We start from the raw sequence: 22,052 nt of genomic DNA, 5'->3' as shown, positions 1-22,052 counted from the left end.
AAACTTCCTAAGTGTAGCAAGAAGCTATGTACATAAAGGTTACAAAATAACGAAAATCGTTTTTTGAACTGACAGGACTAGGACCCCATGCATCCAAATGGACCAATGAAAAAGGAAAACTAACCCTAACCCAACCCTAGATCCAGTCGTCATTGTCGCCAACTGACAGTACCCCTGCCAATCACTTCGTTTGCCACCGTCGCCACCACTATCCAAGTCGATTCTCAAATCTCGTGCATCACCCCCCAAATCTTATGCATTGCTATTGCTTAGTCGATCTGCCATCGTCGTCATTGCTCCTTCCATCACGACCAGTTTCAGATCTCGCCTCCTTCCGTCGCAGTCGTTTCAGATCTCGCCTTACTATGTCGTCGATCTACTGTCACTGTTGGCCTTCCGTCGTGCGTCGCCGACCATCGTTGCAGCTTCCTTGTTGCGGTCGATCCCTACAAGCCTCTGCCATTGAAGAAGCTTCAAGCTTCTCACCCCAAATCTTGCCTAGATCTGGCCCAAATCTGACCTACTCCAAATCCGATTAGCTAGAACAGCGGGTTATTCTTCTTGTATCATGTCTTCATTCACAACACACTCTTCATTGACAAGCCTCTCCACCACGTCCACAATTGTAATCTTCCCCATTTTTCAGGCACACTAGTTATTACCACGGAAAAATTGAATGCATAAAATTATTTTGCTTAGTCATCCACAATTGAAATTTGGTTTCTTGGACATGGCCTTGAGGATCATTTGTTAACGACCATTTCAACTATTTCCGAGGGAAATCAACCTCTTTGGCGATAGGTGGATGCACAGTTACTAAGTTTGTTATGGCAAATTATTGAGCCGACTTTGATGCCTATATTTTACCCTCTTCATGAGTGTAGTGCTCTATGGACTCGAGCTTGTGAGCTGTATACGAGTGATATCACTCGTATTTATGATGTGATTAGTGCTTTGTTCAATCTACAACAGGTTGATTTAGATATGACCACCTATTTGGGTAAAGCTCCAAGCTTCCATTACTAATTTTAACGAGTTAATGCCCTTTGATACAGATATCAAGAAACAACAGCAACAGCGTGATCAAATATTTACTACACTCTGCCTTCATGGGATTCAACCTAAGCTTAATCAATTAAAACACAAATTCTCGGCAGTGCCTCTCTACCTCCTTTAACGGAGGTATTTGCAAGGTTACTTACAATCTCTTCTATTACTACTGATCGTGGCACATCTGTACCTAGAGATCACTCATCCCTTGTTACTCCCAGACTGATTCTCATCCTAGTCATGGAATTAATTCAGGTGGTCATCGTGGTGTTGGGCATCCTCGGCCCAGTGCTCCTATTGTAATCGTCTTGGTCACACTCAGGAGACTTGCTATCACTTACATGGACGCCAACCTCAAGCAATTAGTACTGCTAACATTGTTAACGCTTCAGAGGGTCAGGCGTCTATCACACCCAATGATTCCTCACCAGTGACTATCTCCGAGGAGGAGTCTAGTGGCTCTAATACCATGTGAATAAAATAATGTATGTATATTCTACCAAAAGTGTATAATACAAGACAGTATATATATAAGTATTTTAAGTTAATTACACTAATACCCCTTATCTTATTTAACACTCAGAAAGAGAATTTGATAAAATTAAATAAAATAGAAACAGAGTTGTTTGCATGCTTTTGTAAATAAATTGAGCTAGTTTCAGCCTATGAATACAAAAAATCACATTTTGATAATAAGGACACTAGCTCTTGTCAAATGATATACAAAACTAAGAGAAAAGAAGAGGGAAAAGATAGATTGGAGGGAAACGCTAATTCAATTCTATTAAGCTAGGATTACAAGTATTTATCCTAAAACACTGTAACTGCTATGTACAAGTTACCTAAGCTAGATGCAAGGTACAACTAATGCATACAGCACCTAATATAATCAAACTAATATGAATCCTCAACTCTCCCTCAAGCAGGCGCATGCATATCATATGTGCCTAGCTTGGAACAAATACACTCAATCCTTGGACTTCGAAGAGCTTTAGTAAATAGGGTGGCCAGCTGATCCATAGTCCCATCAAATGCTAAAAGATATCTCGCCAGAAACCAGTTTTCTCGCACAAGGTGACAGCCTATTTCAAAATGTTTGATCTTTTCATAAAAAATAGGATTAGAGGCAATATGAAGAGCAGCTTGATTGTCACACATAAGCTGCATAAAACCTGAACCACCAAACTATAGCTCCATAAGAAGTTGTTTCAGTTAAAGCAGCTCACATGTAGTTAATGGCGTGACTCTATACTCAGCTTTGGCACTAGATCTAGCAACAACTTGCTTCTTTTTACTCTAACAAGAAACCAGATTACCTCCAACGAAAACACAATAGCAAGAAGTGGACCGTTTATCAAATGGATGGCTCGCCCAATTAGCATCTGCATAACCAATCACCTATGTATGACCTTTATCCTCAAATAAGAATCTTTTACCAAGTGAACCCTTAATTTATCACAAAATACACACCAAAGCATGCCAATAATCATCAAGGAGAATCCAAAAACTGGCTAACCACACTAACAACAAATGCAGTATCTAGTCCATTCATTGTAAGATAATTTTTCTTCACAACAGTCTCCTGCAACACCCTGGATCATGTATAAGCTTCCCTAGTCCAAGAACATGCTTAAAATTAGGATCCATAAGTGTATCAATGGGCATAGAATCCCACGTATTTGTCTCCTCCAAAACATCAAGAGCATAGTTTCTTTGAGAGATACAATTACAAATGCGATGTACAAATCTAAGAACCTCAAAACCCAAGAATGCAAATGGGCTTGTCATGTACCAAGGGCTAAGGAGGGTTGTACTGTGGTGGCTAGGCCATGAGGGGTTATACCTTGGTAGTTATAACAAAATTGTTCTAGAAGATGGCCAGGTCATTGTACGAAAGGAATCAATTAGTTATACTGTTGTAATCAATATATAAGGCCTGATTTAGCCTTATCCAAAGCATCAAATATCAATAGAAAATTCCAGATTCCTTCTCAAACACTTTCTCTCTCAATCACTCTTAACCTTTCTCCCTCTCATTCTCTGTTCTTCTATTTTCTCCCTACAATTCTCCTCAATTTCTTGCCCAATTCTCCCCGAACCAATGAGAATAATTTGTCAAATTCAAAGGTCTTACAATTTGGTATCAAAGCACCTCCTTGGCCGACAAAGCTCCCTACAATTTTACCCCCTATGGCGGACAGAACAAGGATGAAGAACTTTGAGGCCTAACTGTAGTAGCTCAACTCCATTGTCTCCAACCTACAAACTAGAGCAGATCTATTAAAGATTCGGTTCAATTGAAATCATGAAGTGATTTGTTTCGTTAGATTGGAAGATGGGGAACTTGATGGAAGGGTTGGAAAGGAAGTTGGATGGTGTAATTGCTCAAATGCGCACTGAAATCGGTTGCCAAATAGGAGGCCTACGAGAGGAAGCTGGGAGCTAGATTCAGGAGCAACTACAGAGTTTTATGGTGATGTTTGCCCGTCAAAACTTGATAACACTTTCCCCTAATTTTCCTCCTAGGGAGAGGTCAAACTAGATATTACCGGGGATTGGGGAAACCCACCGAGCTATTGGAACCTCTAAATTCGAGGAAGAACCGATAGTGAACAGGGAGAACATGTTAGAAAGGAGGCAAGATGTGCAGGCTGGCCCAAAATCAGTCATGTTTTCCTTTGCCAAAAATGGAGATTCCCATGTTTGATGGTCTTAACTCGAGGGGGTGGGTAAGAAAATGTGAAAGGATGTTCAATTTGTACAATATACCAGACCAATTGAAGGTTGCCATGGTTGTTACCTACCTCAATGATGTAGGGAATGTTTGGTTATAGAGTTGGTTGAGGGTTAGAGAAGGCTACCAATGGGCTGAATTCATGGAGGATTTGTGTGAAAGGTTTGGTGATCAGAGTATGATGGATATAGTAGAGGTTGTCGGCAAAGGGGATAAGTTCTAGTGACCTATAACAAGGAGGTAAAGGGTATGGCAACGAGGTCATTAAAATCAACCAGGGTTCTAGGCGTTTGAGTCCCAGCCACCGTCACTCCCATGCGTCACAAGGAGGAAAACTTATGGAGCAAGGAAGCAAGCTAGATTATGCTTTCAATGTGGGGAAAAATATTTCCCCGGTCATTAGTGCAAGGGACAACTACTTTTGTTGGAAGAGGAAGAAGAAGAAATGGAACCAAGGGAGGAGGTGCCTGCATTTCAAAGTGAATTTGAAGCAGATGATAATGGAGAAATCTCCCTGCATGCACTAAAGGGGCTGACCAATAGTAAGATAATCAAGGTGGAAGCAAGGATACCTAACTACAAATTGATGGTCTAAATTGATAGTAAGAGTATCCACAATTTTTGGATAAGGGCACAACAAGGAATGTGGGTCGTAACCTGACCAGTACTCAGCCCCTACCAGTGACCATGGCCAATGGTAGCAAAGTGATGAGCAAATCTGCATGTGTTGGGTTTTGTTGGGAGATGCAAGGAGAGGCGTTTGAGGCTGACTTAAGATTGTTAAAGTCAGAAGGATGTGACATCGTATTGGGGGTGGGTTGGATGAAGAATGTGAGCCCTACAAGTTTTGATTTCAACAAAATAGAGGTGACTTTTGAAAAGGGCAGCAATAAGATGACCCTTACCGACAATTTGGAAACAAACACATGCAAGATGATCACGGGAAAGAGGTTACAAAAGATGCTCAAGAACAAGTTGTCCCAAGTGGCACAGCTGTTCTCTATTTAGGACATGGAGTTTTCAAAGGAAAATGGGGAACAAGGAGGAGAACTCATGTTGACAGTCAGTAGCCAACATCAGTCCAACTTAAAGGTACGAGAGCTTGACTCTCTTAACATATTGTTAGTTGAGTTTGAGGACTTATTTGTAGAGCTCGATTTTCTACCACCTAAAAGATCCCTTAACCATTCCATCCCACTCAAACCCAACACCAAACTTGTCAACATAAGGTCTTGTTGAAGAGAATGTTGTATTTAGATAACATTCTCTTTATATTTGTTTCATTAAGTCTGATTAGGTGTTGCTGTTTTAGTTTCTGTTTTATGCTTGTGGCGATAATCTTCTGTCTGTTCTAAGGCTGTATAAATACAACTTATGTATTGTCTTTTCAATTGTGATTAATATACTTTAAATGAAAAAATTCCTCCAGAAGATTTCTCTTTTCCTATCTCTCTCGAGTCTTGATTTCTAAGATTCTATGCCCTAGTTTTAAGTCTTGATTTCTAAGATTCTATGCCCTAGTTTTATGATTTAACATGGTATCAGAGCCTTAATCGACTAATGGCGTCTGCTCATGAGAATCATTCTTCCTCTACCTCTCCTCTTCGATCTACCTCGAATGCTTTGTCCGTGTCTCAGTTCGATTTCACAGCAATGTCAAAAGCCTTTAGTTTCATTCCTCTGAAACTTGATTCCAAGAACTATATATTTTGGAAGGCTCAAATCTTAGCCACTGTCCGCGCTTTTGATCTAGTGACGTACTTGAATAAAGCTTCTCCTCCTTCTAAATACATAACTGACTCCACAAGCGACAATGCAGCAACGAATTCGGAGGTGAATCCAGAATATGTTAACTGGCTCAGATCTGACCAGCTGCTTCTCGGATGGCTTTTCTCCACAATCACCGAGGAAGTATTAGCGCAGGTGATTCAATGCGAATCATCTACCGAGGTATGGCTCTATCTTGAGAAATTATATGCTAGACAAACAATTGCAAAATCCTTCCAGTTAAAGCAGCAGCTAAGGTCTGTTAAAAAGGAAAGTTTATCCGTTAATGACTATGTCTTGAAAATTAAGACAATAAGTCATTCTCTAGCCGCCATAGGAGAACCACTTGGTGAGAATGAAGTGCTTCTTGCAATTCTAAATGGTCTCGATCAAGATTATGACACTGTGGTGAGTTTAATAACATATCAGATGGATGAGATAGATCTGGAAAAGGTTCAATATTTGTTGCTTATGCATGAACAAAGGCTGGCTGCTAAAAATGTGCCTCAAACATCTTTACAGTTTGAGTCAATGTCATCTAACATGAATGTTAATGTGGCAACACATCAAAGTAATGGAACTTTTGGTTTTAGTTGAGGCAGAAATACAAAACGAGGAGGAGGTTCAGGATTTAGAGGAGGTAGAGGTCGAGGCAGGTTTTCAAATAGAAAATTCTACTGTCAGCTGTGTGGTAAGCCAGGACATTATGTGGATAAGTGCTATTACCGGTTTGATCCGAACTTTACTCGAGTAAATAATCAGAATCAGCCTACTGGAAATTTTACTGGTGGAAGATCTAGTGGAACCTTTAATCCTGGAAATCAATTTGATTCAGGCGCTTACATGGCAGCTTTTAGTGATTCTAATGGAGCCTACACTAATGATACTGGCTCAATAATAGGCTCACTTCCTCATGGATCTTCGGATCAGTTTCTTTCATACCAATCTTCTCAATTTAACTCTCCTCAGTCATCTCTTTCTGATCCAGCTTGGTTTGTGGACTCCGGCGCCACAAATCATATTACCTCGAACCTAAATAATCTATCTGTCCACTCGCCCTATCATGGTGGAGAAAAAGTTACTATAGGCAATGGTAAGCAGTTGCCAATTATTCATGTTGGTTCAGAAATGTTAAATACTACTTCAAATTCATTTCTTTGTATTCCTAATGTTCTTCATGTTCCTAGTATCCATAAAAATCTTCTTAGTGTTTCTCAACTAACTAGAGATCATAATGTGGTTGCTGAATTTCATTCTAATGTGTGTTTTATTAAGGACAAAGGATCCGGGGGAGTTCTTCTACGGGGCCAACTTAAGGATGGGTTATATCAGCTAGTTCCAGCATCTTGCTTTGCTGCAACCAGCACTTCAGCCCGTCTTTTAGAGCAAATTTCTGTTCCTTCAACTGATTTTTCTTTTTCATCCAATTCATGTAATGCTTTTAGTACATGTAAAGGATGACATTCATTTGTTCATGAAACGTCCAAAGCTGCTTGTGTAGCTCAAAACACTAGTAGTAGTCAAGTTTGGCATAATCGATTGGGACATCCCTCTTTAAATGTACTACAACAAGTGTTGAATAAAATTGGAATGTCTTGTTCATCTTCCAGTTTGTCCTTTTGTGATTCTTGCAAAATTGGCAAGTTACATCAACTTCCGTCTGTTTCTCATGATATTACTGTTGTTCGTCCCTTACAGCTGGTTTATTCTGACCTCTGGGGACCAGCACCTATGTTGTCTATGGAAGGTTTTCGTTATTACATCCATTTTGTAGATGCTTATACTCGATACACCTGGTTATACCCTTTAAAGCTCAAATCAGATGTGTTATCAATTTTCAGTACCTTTCATAAGTTGGTTAAGAATCAGTTTCAAACCAAACTTCAAGCATTGCAAACCGATAATGGAGGGGAATATAGGGCTTGTTTACCCTATCTTCGTCAAAACAGTATTCAACCTAGGTTTTCCTACCCTCACACTCATCAACAAAATGGAATTGCTGAAAGAAAACATAGGCATATAGCTGAAATGGGCTTGACTCTATTAGCTCATGCTAAAATGCCTCTAAAGTTTTGGGTAGAAGCTTTCCTCACTGCTGTTCATGTGATTAACCTCCTACCCTCCACATCTATTCACTCTCAGGTTCCTTTTGAGGTGTTGTATCAAAAACCTCCTAATTATCATTTGCTTAAGCCATTTGGCTGTGCCTGTTTTCCCTTACTTCGACCTTATAACAAACATAAGTTTGAGTTTCATTCAACTAAGTGTATTTTTCTTGGATATAGTTCTATTCAAGCTGGTTATAGATGTCTTCATCCATCAGGTCGCATTTACACTACTCGTCATGTTCAATTTAATGAACAAGATTTTCCTTATCTGACTATATTTTCTTCTTCTCCTCACACTGCTGCATCATCTACAAACTTTAATCCTCGCACTCCTACCACGTAATTTCTTCATCCTATTATTTCTCCTATTGTTTCTCCTTCTGTTTCTGATCAGTGTCCCGTCGGTACTACTTCCTCGGATCCAGTTCTGCATATAACAGACAATTTACCTGCCACCACCACATCACCTTCGTTATCTTCTGTTCCTCCTACACCCTCTGCTCCACCTGTATCTCAGGTTACTAAAACTAAACCTCCTCCAGCTCCATCCATTCATCCTATGCTTACTCGGTTTAAATCTAGGCAACTTGTTCCCACATCTCCTCATGCGTTAGTGAGTTCCCTTGAGCCAACATCAGTTAGCAAGGCTCTATTAGACTCATGATGGGCTAAAGCCATGGAAGCAGAGTACAATGCTCTGCAACAGAATCACACTTGGGAATTGGTTCCTTACACAGCTGATATGAATTTGGTTGGAAACAAATGGATTTTCCAGGTAAAATTTAAACCTGATGGGTCTGTTTTGAAGTATAAAGCCCGACTTGTTACTAAAGGTTTCTTACAAAATCCTAGTATTGACTATGTTGAAACGTTTAGTCCCGTGGTTAAGGCACCCACAATTCGAGTATTGTTTTCTCTTGCTGTGTCATCTGGTTGGGAAATTCAACAAGTAGATGTGAACAATGCGTTTTTGAATGGTGACTTGGCAGAAACGGTCTATATGGCTCAACTAGAAGGATTTGTGAATGACTCAAAGCCTACACATGTTTGTCGGTTGATTAAGTCCCTATATGGGTTGAAACAAGCTCCTCGAGCTTGGTACAACAAGCTGAAAGAAGCGTTAATCAGCTGGGGTTTTGTTCGTTCAATTGCAGATGCTTCTTTATTCATCAAACGGACCGTTGATTATGTCTTGTTTGTGCTTGTCTATGTTGATGATATCCTTCTTACTGGCTCTAGTCCGACTGCTCTTCAGCAGTGTATTCATGATCTTGATTGTCAATTTGCCTTGAAAACTCTAGGAGCTGTCAACTACTTTCTAGGGTTTGAAGCCTATCGTAATGCCAATAGTCTTTTCCTTACTCAAACTAAATATATTCTGGATTTATTGAAGAAGGCTGATATGGCCGATTGTAAGCCTTGTGACACACCTATGAATGCTGGAATTTCCTTAACTAATGATGGTGAAGATTTTCCTAATCCAGCCTTGTATCGAACTATTATAGGCTCTCTTCAATACTTGACATATACAAGACCTGACCTTGCATTTGCTGTAAATAAGTTGAGTCAGTTTTCTTCCAAACCTAAGAGTCAACACTGGTTGGCTTGCAAAAGGTTGCTTCGGTATATCAAGGGTACAGCTGGTCTTGGTTTGTTTTTCTCATCTACGCCTGGTCCTTTGAATCTCACAGTATTTACTGATGCTAATCATGCTGGATGTAAAGTCACTCGAAGGAGTACTAGTGGCTTTTGTGTCTATCTTGGTCAAAATCTTATCGTTTGGGGCTCTAAAAAGCAGTCAGTTGTTGCTCGTTCTGTAGGGGAAGCTGAGTACAGATCTGTTGCTTTGGGAGTAATGGAAATTTTATGGCTTACATCTTTGTTTACTGAGTTGGGTTATCCGCTTAGTTCTACTCCAGTTTTATGGTGTGACAACTTAGCAGCAAAAAGCATGGCTGAAAATCCTGTTTTCCACTCGCGGACGAAGCATGTTGGTGTTGATGTGCATTTTGTGAGGGAAAAGGTTGAACGAGGTGAAGTAGAAATTCGCTACGTTCCTACGTCTGACCAGGTGGCTGATATTTTAACCAAGAGTTTACCAAGGGACAGATTTCAGCTTTTATGCAGTAAGCTTAATCTTGCCTGGTTTCCTATCAGTACTGGTGTTCAACGAGTTACAGCAATGACAGCTTTTCATAAAACATTTTCTACTGGAAAGCAAGTGCAGGAGCATGATTTGAAGGGGAGTGTTGAAGAGAATGTTGTATTTAGATAACATTCTCTTTATATTTGTTTCATTAAGTCTGATTAGGTGTTGCTGTTTTAGTTTCTGTTTTATGCTTGTGGCAATAATCTTCTGTGGGTTCTAAGGCTGTATAAATACAGCTTATGTATTGTCTTTTCAGTTGTGATTAATATACTTTAAATGAAAAACTTCCTCAAGAAGATTTCTCTTTTCCTGTCTCTCTCGAGTCTTGATTTCTAAGATTCTATGCCCTAGTTTTAAGTCTTGATTTCTAAGATTCTATGCCCTAGTTTTATGATTTAACAGGTCTTACCAAAATCCCCCAATCCAAAAGACTGAGATCAAAAAAATGGTCAAGGAAATACTTCAAAAATCCATCATCAAACCTAGTCTTAGCCCTTTTGCATCACCTATGTTGCTTGCTAAAATGAAAGACAGTTCCTGAAAATTTTGTGTTGACTATCGTCAACTCAACACCATAACAGTCAAGAATAAGTTCTCTATCCCCATCATAGATGACCTATTAGATGAATTAAAGAATACCACAATATTCTCCAAATTAGAACTCGAATCAGGTTACCATCATATTAGAATGAGACCCGAGGACATACCCAAAACTGCATTCAGAACACACCATGGGCATTTTGAATTCACAGTGATGCCCTTCAGCCTCACTAATGCCCTAGCCACATTCCAAGCGCTGATGAACCAAATCTTTGCTCCTTATCTATGAGATTTCATCCTAGTATTTTTTGACGATATCCTAGTATATAGCCCTTCTTTTTCCAAACATATTGATCACCTAAGGGTTACATTTGAAGTCCTTAGACTTAACCGATTATATGCTAAAAGGTCAAAGTGTGCTTTTGCCCAAAGGCAAGTTGAATACCTAGGGCACATCATCTCTAGTTTAGGGGTTAGCACAAATCCAAAGAAAGGGCTGCCATGACTTCTTGGCCAAGGCCTTGACGGGATTTCTTGGACTCACAGTCTACTAACAAAGATTTGTGAAAGATTATGGGATAATTACTAGGCCACTCACTGGGCTGTTAAAGAAGGAGAATTTTCATTGGAATCCCAAGGCCAAAGAAGCCTTTATACAACTAAAAAAAGGCAATGAAAGAGGTTCATGAATTAACCCTACCAGACTTTAGTAAACCATTTGTGCTAGAAACTGATGCTAGTGACATGGGAATAAGGGTTGTCTTAATGCAAGAGAGCAGACCATTGGCTTTCAGTAGCCAAGCGGGTTTGAGTACTTATGATAAGGAGTTGCTGGCGGTGTTGACTCCTATGGAGAAACAACATTATTACCGGAAGGGAAATTAATTCATAATAAAGACTTATCAAGAGAGCTTAAAATTTTTACTGCAACAAAAGCTACACATGCAATTGCAAAGGAAAGAGATGACCAAGCTCATGAGACTAGATTACATCATACATTACAAGAAGGGGAAGGAAAATATTGCTATTGATGCATTGTCTCGCTGTTTTGAAAGAGCATCTGCCACCATTACCTCAGTTATCCCTGATTGGTATCAGGAAGTAACAGCAAGTTATGAAGAGGATGAGTGGACTAAGGAGTTGTTAGAACAAATGATTATTGACCTTTCTAGTAGTCACGGCTTCACACTAACTAATAGGCTACTAAGGTACCAAGGTAGGCTGGTAATTGGGGGGTGTGATCGACTCATAAAAGGATACTACAATCCTTGCATGGAACCCCTTTGGGAGGATATTCAAGCATACAAAGCACCTACCACATTGTGAAACAAATTTTCTATTGGACTAGGATGAAGCAATTTGTGATGGAATTTGTAATGGCTTGTGATGTGTGTAAGAGATGCAATCATGAGATGGTAGCAACCCTGGGGCTACTACAGCCATTGGACACCCCTGACAAAGCACGGAGTAGCATATCAATGGATTTTATGGAAGGGTTAGCCAGGTATGAGGGGAAGGACTACATACTGGTGGTAGTTGATCAATTCACAAAGTTTACCAACTTCCTTGGTCTCTCCCACCCCTTCACAGCTCAAGAGATAGCTCGAATTTTCCTCGACCAAGTGGTAAAGTTGCATAGAATACCCCAGAATATAGTATCTAACAAGGACAAGTTGTTCACTAGCCTGCTATGGGAAGAGTTGTTGAAATCTTTGGGGACTAACCTTCACACGTCCACTGCTTATCACCCGTAAACAGATGGACAAATGAAGAGAGGTAACCAATGCCTTGAAACCTACCTATGCTGCCTTTGTTTCCTACAACCCAAGGGTTGGCCCAAGTGGCTCTCATTGACCCAATGGTGGTACAACTCATGCCACCACAGTTCAATAAAAATGTCACCATTCAAGGCAATGTATGAATACAAACCCCCACTCCTACCAACCATCATTGGCCCAACCACAGTAGCAACAGTGAATACTTACCTACAACAAAGACAACAGGTCCTACAGTTACCAAAGGAGTTGTCTATTGCCCAAAATCGCATAAAGTAGTTTGCAAATAGGAGGAGGAGTGAAAGGGAGTTCAATGTGGGAGATCTAGTCTATTTAAAGCTAAAGCATGCTCATTAGAAATCTCTTTCCCAAGGGCAGGTCACTAAACCAAACCCAAAGTTTTATGACACATTCCCTAATACAACCAGATTTGGAAATGTCGCCTACCAACTCCAATTGCCAGCTAATTGCCAAATTCATCCAGTATTTCACGTGCACTGCTCAAGAGGTCAGGAGGCACACAATAAGTCAACCCATCCTTACCTCTCTTTAGGGCCTTTACTAAAGACACCAATCCTATTGAGGAACCAGCAATTATAGTCGACCGAACGAGTATCTACAAGCAAAGGGCTCCCCTGACTCAAGTGTTGGTGAGATGGTCCCACCTCCACCCGGATAACAACACCTAGGAGTACTTACTAGACCTCTTCAAACAATTTCCTTGGGCTGCCCAGCTTCTCAGCATTTCTTAAGGACAAGAAAATTTTTAAGGTAAAGGGAATTGTCATGTATCTCAGGCTGAGGGTTGTACCATGGTTGTTAGGCTGTGAGGGGTTATACCTTGGTAGTTATAACTAAATTGTTCTAGAAGATGGCCAGCTCATTGTACGAAAGGAATCAATTAGTTATACTACTGTAATCAATATATAAGGCCTGATTCAGCCTTATCCAAAGCATCAAATATCAATAGAAAATTCCGCATTCCTTCTCAAACACTTTCTATCTCTCTCGATCTTTCTCCCTCTCATTCTCTGTTCTTCTATTTTCTCCCTACAATTCTCCTCAATTTCTCCCTTAATTTCTTGCCCAATTCTTGCCGAACCAGTGAGAATACTTTGTCAGAATCCAAGCTTTGATAGGGCCTTCAACTGAGATATCCCCTACTCATCATCAGTAATAATTACAATATTACCACATAGACAATCAAATCGATGACACCACAAGGAGCATGACAATAGAAAACAGAATGGTCATCCTTGCTCCTAGTCAATCCAAAAGATTAAACTATAAAGCTAAAGCAACCAAAACCAGCACCTAGGTGATTGCTTCAAACCATACAAGGATTTCTTAAGAGGGTAAGCCGGGTGAGTCTCCCCCTAAGAAACAAATGTAGGTGGTTGCTCCATATAAACCTCCTCAAGAAAAGCATTTTGATGTCATGCTAATAAAGAGGTCAATGTCTAATGGAAAACATGGAAAGAAATAAACAAACTAAAGCAATCTTACCCACCAAGGAAAATGTATCTCCATAATCAAGACCAAAGATTTGCGTATAACCCTTGGCAACCAAATAGACTTTCAATCTATAAATAAATCCATCAGAAAACTTTAATGGTAAAAACCCAGCAACAACCATCTAAGGACTTCCCAAGAGGAAGTGGAACCAAATCCCATGTCCCATTAGTAAGCAAAGCAGACATCTCATCCATAGTACAACCCTCTCTTTTGGATTGACTATGATGAGGACTACAAGAAGAATAAGTACCTTTGTGAAGATATGGTTGAACAGGACCAAAAACTAAAGGAAAAATAGCACGTGTAGGGAGACAAGCATCTGAAGTAACTATAGCATTTGGAGGAACAAGAGGTGAAGAAACCACACCATCTAGAAGAATAGGAGCCAGAAGAAAAGATGGTCAAGAACACCGTTGATATGTTAAAAGAGGGCAAGGAGGAATAGAGGAGGTAATGGAGAAGAGATAGTACGAACCAGTGTTCTAAAACGCGCAAGGCGCTAGTAGGGCACCAAACTAGGGCCTAGTGCCTAGGCGCCTAAGAAAATTGTTGTTTTTCTTTTTTAACTTTTTGATGTAATTTGATATTATTTTCAAATAAATCAAAGTTGGAAAGACAAGTGAAATAATGAAATTAAGGCTGAGAAAACATTAACATAGATTATTAAGTTTAGGATTTAGACTTTGTGAAACACAGCTTATAGGCGTTACAAACAATAGAATCAAACAAAGACAGAACAAAAATAACAAAGCCAACAACAAAATACAACATAGATTGTAAGAAGTCAGAGGTAGAACTCCAACCTGAAAAGTCAGCTTAACAGGTGGAGGGATCATTCTCCTTATATATAGCCCAAGTCTCCCTTACTGAGGTGATGTGGGATTCTCACACTCCCTCCCACGCCGAAGCTTCTCCAATAACTAATACATGTCCAAGTGATCGGGCAGGGTACTGGTCCATGACCATGACCGAGGGTAGTCCCCCAGCCAAGGGTTGGCTCTAATACCATGTAAGAAGTCAAAGGTAGAACTCCAACCTGAAAAGCCAACTTAACAGGTGGAGGGATCCTACTCCTTGTATATAGCCCAAGTCTCCCTTATTGAGACGACATGGAATTCTCACATAGACAAATAAGAAAGATGAACAAGAGCAAAATTTAGACCTTAACCAAGAAAATCCAGCATTAGCAACAACAAGCATGTGCACGGTTGCTTTTTGTTGTTGTTGCTACAAGCAGCTGCTCCAGCAACGCTTGCTATAGCAACTGCAGCAAGAAGCAATTTTTTGTACTGGAGGAAGAAGAACTGCAAACCCAGATGATGGCCATACGTACTAGAGGAAGAAGAGAGAGAACCGGCAGCGAGAGAATGGCGAAGAGACGATTGGTGACGACGACAACAACAAGAGAGAGAAAACGACAAGTCCATGAAAGACAACCCAGGCAACGTGCGATAAGAGAGAGAATGGGAAAGCGACGAGAGAGAGAAACGACAAGAGAAAGGAAAAGCAACAAGAGAGAAAGGGAAAGGGGAAATACCAAATGCTGATCCAGGTGTCTAGGCGGCGACCCAGGCGGCTAGGCGTAGCCTGGGCCGCCTAGGCGCTAATTGGGCTTGACTAGGGGTGCCGATTTACAAGTATTCGTAGCGGCCGCCTTTTAGAAACTAGTAGGAACCAGAGAAGAAAAAGAAGGAACAAGAAGAACCTCATCCAAAGATGAGGAAGAAGCAAAGAAAGGACTAGACTCAAAGAAAGTAACATCAGAAGAAAAAAAATAACAATTGAGATCGGGGAAAAACACTTGTAACACTTTGAAAATTGAGCATAACCCAAGAAGACACACTTAACAAATCAAGGTGATACTTTGTCCCTTCCTAGTGATAAAAGATGAACAAAACAGGTCAAACCAAAAGTACAAAGAGGAAGAGGATATAAGGGTTTGTGAGGGAAAACTAGAGTACTTGAAATATGTCCATTAGGAACAGTAGAAGGAATTCAATCAATTAGATAACAAGAAGTCAAAAGAGTAGAATTACAAAAGGAAGAGGAACATGCATATGAACTAATAAGGTATGAGATGACGATTTCTACATTCTGCCACCCTATTCTATTGTTGAGTATATGGATACATAGTTTGATGAAGAATACCATGAGACGATAGAAAAGAATGAAAATTTTTGAAACAATATTCCTTGGCTTTATCACTCCGAAAGCTACAAACAGAAGAATCAAACTAGGCCTCTACCTTATTATATAATGAAGTGGACATAGACAACAACTCAGTTCGATCATTCATTAAATAGAGCCGAGTAAAATGAGAGCAATCATCAATAAAAGTAACAAAGTAAGAAAAACCTTGTTTAGATTTAACTCTACTTGGACCCTAAAAATCAGATCTCACACGAGAAAAAGGAGAATTGGCTCTTTTATTAATTCAATATGGAAAATAAGAGAGTACATGCTTGCCCAATTGGCAAGATTCACAATCTAAAGACTGTAAAGAAGACAATGATGGGACCATCTGTTTTGGTAAAAACAAATGAGGATGACCCAATTGCAATGAATTGAGAAAGGCGTGGTTGTAGTAATAGTACAAACAGCTGGTAAAGCAAGATGATAAAGGCCTCTAGATTCATGTCCTATGCCAATCATTTGTCCAATATTTCGATCCTACATCAAAACAGAATTGGAATCAAAAATAACCCAACAATCAAGAGATTTAGTCAAGTGACTAACAAAGAATACACTATAAGGACAGTGAGATACATGCAGGACTGAGTTAAGAGATGATGAAGGCAATGGATTGGTGTGACCTATACGCATGGGAGTGGCCTTAGAACCATCAGCCACCGTAATAAAAGGCAATACATTAGAGGTCTTAATATGAGAAACAAAGGTTTATTGCTTGAAATATGTTCAGAGGCTGCAAAATCAAGAATAAATGGACTAAGCAACAAATGAGATGCACAAGCAGAAGAAGAAGAACCTGGTATCAGAAAAGTAACAGAACCTGCATCTTGTACAACTGAAGCTACAAAAGTAAATGCCAGCTTAGTTGCCTGGAACTGGGGAAATTCAGCTAACTCCTCCCCAAAAATAAGCGGGGAAACATCACTTGATCTTTCAACAACACCTTGCCCAGCTGAAATTGAGGTAGAAATAGAATCTGCAGTCAGCTGGTCAGTGGATAGATGCCACATTTGATTTAGGTGGATGACCATGTAACACATAACAGGTATTTTTACAATAACCTGGTTTGCTCTAATCCAAGCAAAAAGGTTTTTTTTCCCCCCTTATCCACCATGCTGTGGCTACTTATTTTTGGACTAATTACCAAGGATGCATTTTGAGAAACCATAATAGACACCTCAACTGCTGAATCAGGGTCAGGAAAAGTCTGAATACTAGGCAGCAGCCTTGCAAACACTTCTTCCATGGTAGGTGTGAGAAAATAATTATGAGAGAAAAACCTAAGAGATTAGCCTCTCTTAGCTTGTTATTTATAATAGGCATAATGGACCTTAAACACCTATGGGCTTAACAAATGGACTTAATCTAATTACAAATAAAACACACACATACAATAATTACAATATATACAATTATACTAATAATTCTAACACTCCCCCTCAAACTGGAGCATAGATATCATATACATCAAGCTTGTTACAAACATATTCCACTCAAGTACCCTTTAGAGACTCGGTGAAAACATCTACAAGTTGATCATTGGAGTTAACAAACTTTGTAACAATAACACCTTAAACCAGTTTTTCTCTAATAAAGTGACAGTCTATTTCAATATGCTTAGTCCGCTCATAGAACACTAGATTGGAAGCAATGTATAAGGCAGTCTGATTATCACAAACAAGCTTCATAGGGGATACTTCACAAAACTTGAGTTCTTGCGGGAGTTGTTTAAACTAGATGAGCTCACAAGTTGCATTAGCCATAGCCCTATACTATGCCTCTGCACTAGATCTAGCTACTACATTTTGTTTCTTACTTTTCCAAGAAACTAGATTTCCTCCCACAAGAACACAATACCCAAAGGTTGACCGACGATTAGAAGGAGATCTTGCCCAATCTGCATTTGTATAACAACAAATATTTGTGTGTTCCCTATCCTCATAGAGTAGCCATTTACCTGACACTCTTTTGATGTATCTCAAAATCCGGATAACAGCAACCCAGTGAAAATCACATGAAGAATTGAGGAACTACACTCACAACAAAAGCAATGTCAAGACGAATGACTATGAGATTGTTCAACTTGCCTACCAGTTTCCTATACCTTCCAGGATCTGAATAAAGCTCCCCCTGTCTTGGCAAGAGTCAGACATTCGAATCTACTAGGGTGTCAACTAGTTTGCAGTTCACCATACCAATTTCTTCTAAGATGTCAAGGGCATACTTTCTTTGAGAAATTGATATACCATCTCCTGATTTAGCAACCTCAATACCCAAGAAATACCGAAGTCAACCTAGGTCTTTGGTCTAAAAGTGCTAATGTAGATGTTCATTCAGCTTCTATATTCCAACCCGATCACTCCCTGTGATAACAATGTCATCTACATAAACAACAAGATATATACATAAGGAAGAAGAATGGCGATAGAAAACCAAATGATCAGCTTCACTTCGAGTGAGACCAAAGGCTTGAACCATAGTGTTGAACCTGCCAAACCACGTCCGTAGAGATTGTTTCAAACCATGGAGAGACTTCTTGAGTTTGCAGATTACATTAAACTCCCCCTGAACAACAAAACTAGGTGGTTGCTCCATATATACCTCTTCCTGCAAATCATCATGAAGAAAGGCATTTTAATATCGAGCTGATAGAGTGGCTAATGACGCGTGACAACCAAAGAGAGAAAGAGGCAAACAGAAACCATTTTTGCAACAGGAGAGAAAGTATCACTATAATCTACCCCACAGATCTATGTAAAGCCTTTACCAACCAAGCGGGCCTTGAGACATTCCACCTGTCCATCAAGACCCACTTTGGGAGTGAATACCCATCGGCAACCAACGGGAGTCTTTGCTAGTGGTAAAGGCACCAAATCCCAAGTACTATTTGAATGTTAGGCGTCAATCTCATCTAACATAGCCTGGCGCCAACCAGGATGAGACAGAGCTTCACCATGGTTTTAGGAATAGAAATAGAGGAAATACTCAAAACAAAGGCACTATAAGAAGAAGACAAACAGTCATAGTATAAAAAGTTATAAATAGGATGGGGATTATGAGTAGACCATGTACCTTTGTGAAGAGCAACAGGGAGATTGTTGGGCTTAGGATCTAGGGCAGGAAGGACTACAAACGGAGAGAACGAGTTGTGAGAATCCTGGGCAGGAGGAATGCTGGCGTCGGTAGCGAGATGAGGACAACAGTGATATGTAAGAAGTGGAGGAGCCGTGGAATGTGGACCGGAAAATGGTAGGCTAGGCGCCATAGAGGAGGAGACAGATGGACCTAATGAGGATAGCGGAAGAAAAGAAAAAGAAACAAGCAAAACCTGATGAAGACTCTGTAAATCAGGCTAAGCAACCGAAAAGAAGAATGCGTGGAGGCGGAGGCAGCGCGTGGCGACAACACGTGGGTGGTTCATCGGCGACGGGTCTTCGGTGGTCAGTTGATCTGATGGCAACGAACCCTAGGGTGGAGGCAGTATTAGCAAGTGATGGTCGAACAGTGGTGTTTTGGCATGGGCAATGACGATGACGACTAGGGTTTGAAGGTCACTGGAAAAAGATACATAGCGAGGGCTAGGATTTTTCTCACTAGTGACTCTGACACCATGTGAGAAAATAATTATAAGAGAAAAACCTAAGAGATTAGCCTTTCTTAGTTTGTTATTTATAATGGGCATAATGGGCCTTAAACACTTACGGGCTTAACCTATGGGTTTAATCTAATTACAAATAAAATGCACACATACAATAATTAATATATATATAATTATACTAATAATTCTAATAGTAGGAATGACGGGTCCACTAAGGATTTCTATCCTAACACTCCAAATCACATCCCAATCTAGCCAATGTAAGCACTATGAACAATTTATCACGTTGGACATACTGTACAACAACATTTACAGTGATCGGCAACATGATTTTGAAATCTGCTGCAGCAGATTGAACCTTTCCTAGATATGTTGTCATATCTAAATCTCCTTTTTGAAAATTAAACAATGTACTAATAATTGTGTACAAACAAAGAATGTCTTTGTATAAGGCCTTAGTGCATGTGACCATATTTTTGCACAACTTTCGTGAACACAAAATAAAGGCACAAGATCTAGTTCAACTGACTGTCAAAACAAAGAAACAAGCTGTGCATCAACGTTATCACATAATGTCCTATCATTTGTCTCTCACTCAATTTCTTTAGATGATCATTAACCCCTTGGCTTCAAAACCACATTTTAACTTAAGCTGACCAGGAAAAATAATTTTCCCCATTCAGCTTCTCGGTTGTAATGACAGGGTAGCAGACAGGCTTGGAGCAACAACAGAAGTATTGGAGATTACCTCTGAACCAGACATGTTGTATAAACCCTAGTTTCATCAAACAACACAACAAGACAGCACATGAACACCAGAATACCAGATTGCAGTTTCAGGAACTCCAGAACACTATACCACAGCTTCAGGAACCAGGATCAGATTGCCAGATCAAGAAATCAGACTGCACCAGATCTCCATATCAAGAGATGCGATGGATGACAAAATTCTCACACCAAGAGGATACAGAACACAGCTATCTCCTGTTCTCCAGATTTACCTCTTGATGGCTCTTATACCATGTGAAATGGATATACAGAACTGAGAGAAGAGAAAAGAGGGAAAAGAGAGATTGGACAGACAAACCAATTTTATTAAGCTAGGGTTACAAGTATTATACTAAAACACTGTAACTGCTATGTACAAGTTACCTAAGTTAGGCACAAAGTATAATTAATATATACAGCACCTAATTCAATCAAACTAATATGAATTCTCAACATAAAGAGTAAAGGATGAGGAGGATTAAAGTTTCCATAAAGGTGAAAGTATTATAATTTGCAGATCAAATTTGAAGGCCTCTAAGTTATCCCAAAGGAGAAAAAAAAATACAAGCTTTTCATCATTCATAAAGTGTTGACTGACCAAAGAGAAGAGTCATTATAGCTCCAAAGATCAAAGTTACAATTTGCTGTAACAACACAACGATCTTCTGCATATAAGATTTTGTAATACACTCAAACTCTAAGTCAATTTGGTTACAGCATCCCTTGGGACAAAATAATCCTCTGTACATGCAGATATATTCTTTTGTTTTAGGTAGTAAGGAAGCCACCCAGCAACTAGAACTTGAACTGCATACTTCTCCATTTGGTTACAGAAAGAGATCTGTTAAATAATTAGTACAAATGAAATAAGAAATTATGTCCACAAAGTGTTGTACCTCAGGCATATGTAGACACGAAAAAACATGATCGTACCATAGAAGCCAAATTGGCCAGGGTATGACCCAAATACAAGAAAATTACATGTGTACACATTTTAAGCAAGAAGACAGAGATTTAATAACACATGCCCAGAGAATTGTTTTGACCAAAATTCTGCAGAAAAATGCAGCATCAAGAAAATCCAGATATGATAGAAAAGGACGAGTCTTATCGATATATAAGTACAAAGAATTATACCGCTGCAGTAAGAGCCTCTATGAGCTCTCCTTCATGAGCAGTATTTTCAATTATCGGAACCACAAGCTCATCATGGTATCCATGTCCTTGAATTCCTTTTATCATCTCCATGTCAGAAATCTGCACAAGTTATGGACAATGTATGAAAATGAAAAATACTTCCTATTCCAACAGCACTATCGTTTCAAAACAATATTTTACATAAACTAAATAACCTAATGTCAACTAATTCCCATACTTTCTATATAGACCTACATTACCAGGAATTTAGACATTCCAGTTTTTGTGAAACAGGTCTTTGGTACACCACATGCTCCAAACTGTGTTCAGATAAAGGCAGACTTGTATAGATTGAGTTACTAGATTGTAAGTACAGGGTATAATCATTTTCTTCAAGTAGGCATCCAAATAAATGTGGGCTTTTTGCTTTGATCAAATAAAACATGTAAAAGTACATTTCTAGGAGTATTAGGGCCCAGTTTTCACATTGCCCCTTTTAGTTCTAGCTAAGAATTATTTTTGATAAATAAAAATCCACTAAAGAGATGCCATTAATTAAGGAAGCAAACCTTGTAGAAAACATGCATGCCTATCTATCTATCTATCTATAGTGAAATCTCATTATAAACAAGACAAATGGGGACAGAGAGAAAGAAGTATACTCTTTCAATTGGTGTTCCCTTAGAATATGAGACTCTATCAGTCGAGAGCTCTTTTGTTT

General features: G+C 39.5%; 1 protein-coding gene across 5 annotated transcripts in view; it reads right to left on the bottom strand.

Annotated features, from left to right (window-relative positions):
- The window catches only part of LOC127791504 (probable bifunctional methylthioribulose-1-phosphate dehydratase/enolase-phosphatase E1 2), a 95,404-nt gene that overhangs the window by 10,977 nt on the left and 62,375 nt on the right, over positions 1-22,052 (bottom strand). For all 5 annotated transcript variants that reach the window (XR_008020959.1, XM_052321417.1, XM_052321419.1 and 2 more), the window contains one exon: positions 21,332-21,451. Coding sequence is in view for 4 of the 5 variants with exons in the window: in XM_052321417.1 (XP_052177377.1) it covers positions 21,332-21,451 (120 nt within the window). In the remaining variant the exon portion in view is untranslated. The remainder of the gene's footprint in view (positions 1-21,331; positions 21,452-22,052) is intronic.

The sequence above is a fragment of the Diospyros lotus genome, chromosome 15 (assembly GCF_014633365.1).
Source record: "Diospyros lotus cultivar Yz01 chromosome 15, ASM1463336v1, whole genome shotgun sequence".
Classification (NCBI taxonomy): domain Eukaryota; kingdom Viridiplantae; phylum Streptophyta; class Magnoliopsida; order Ericales; family Ebenaceae; genus Diospyros; species Diospyros lotus.
The sequence above is the reverse complement of the archived record's forward strand: the minus strand, read 5'-3'. Positions and strand labels throughout refer to the sequence as shown.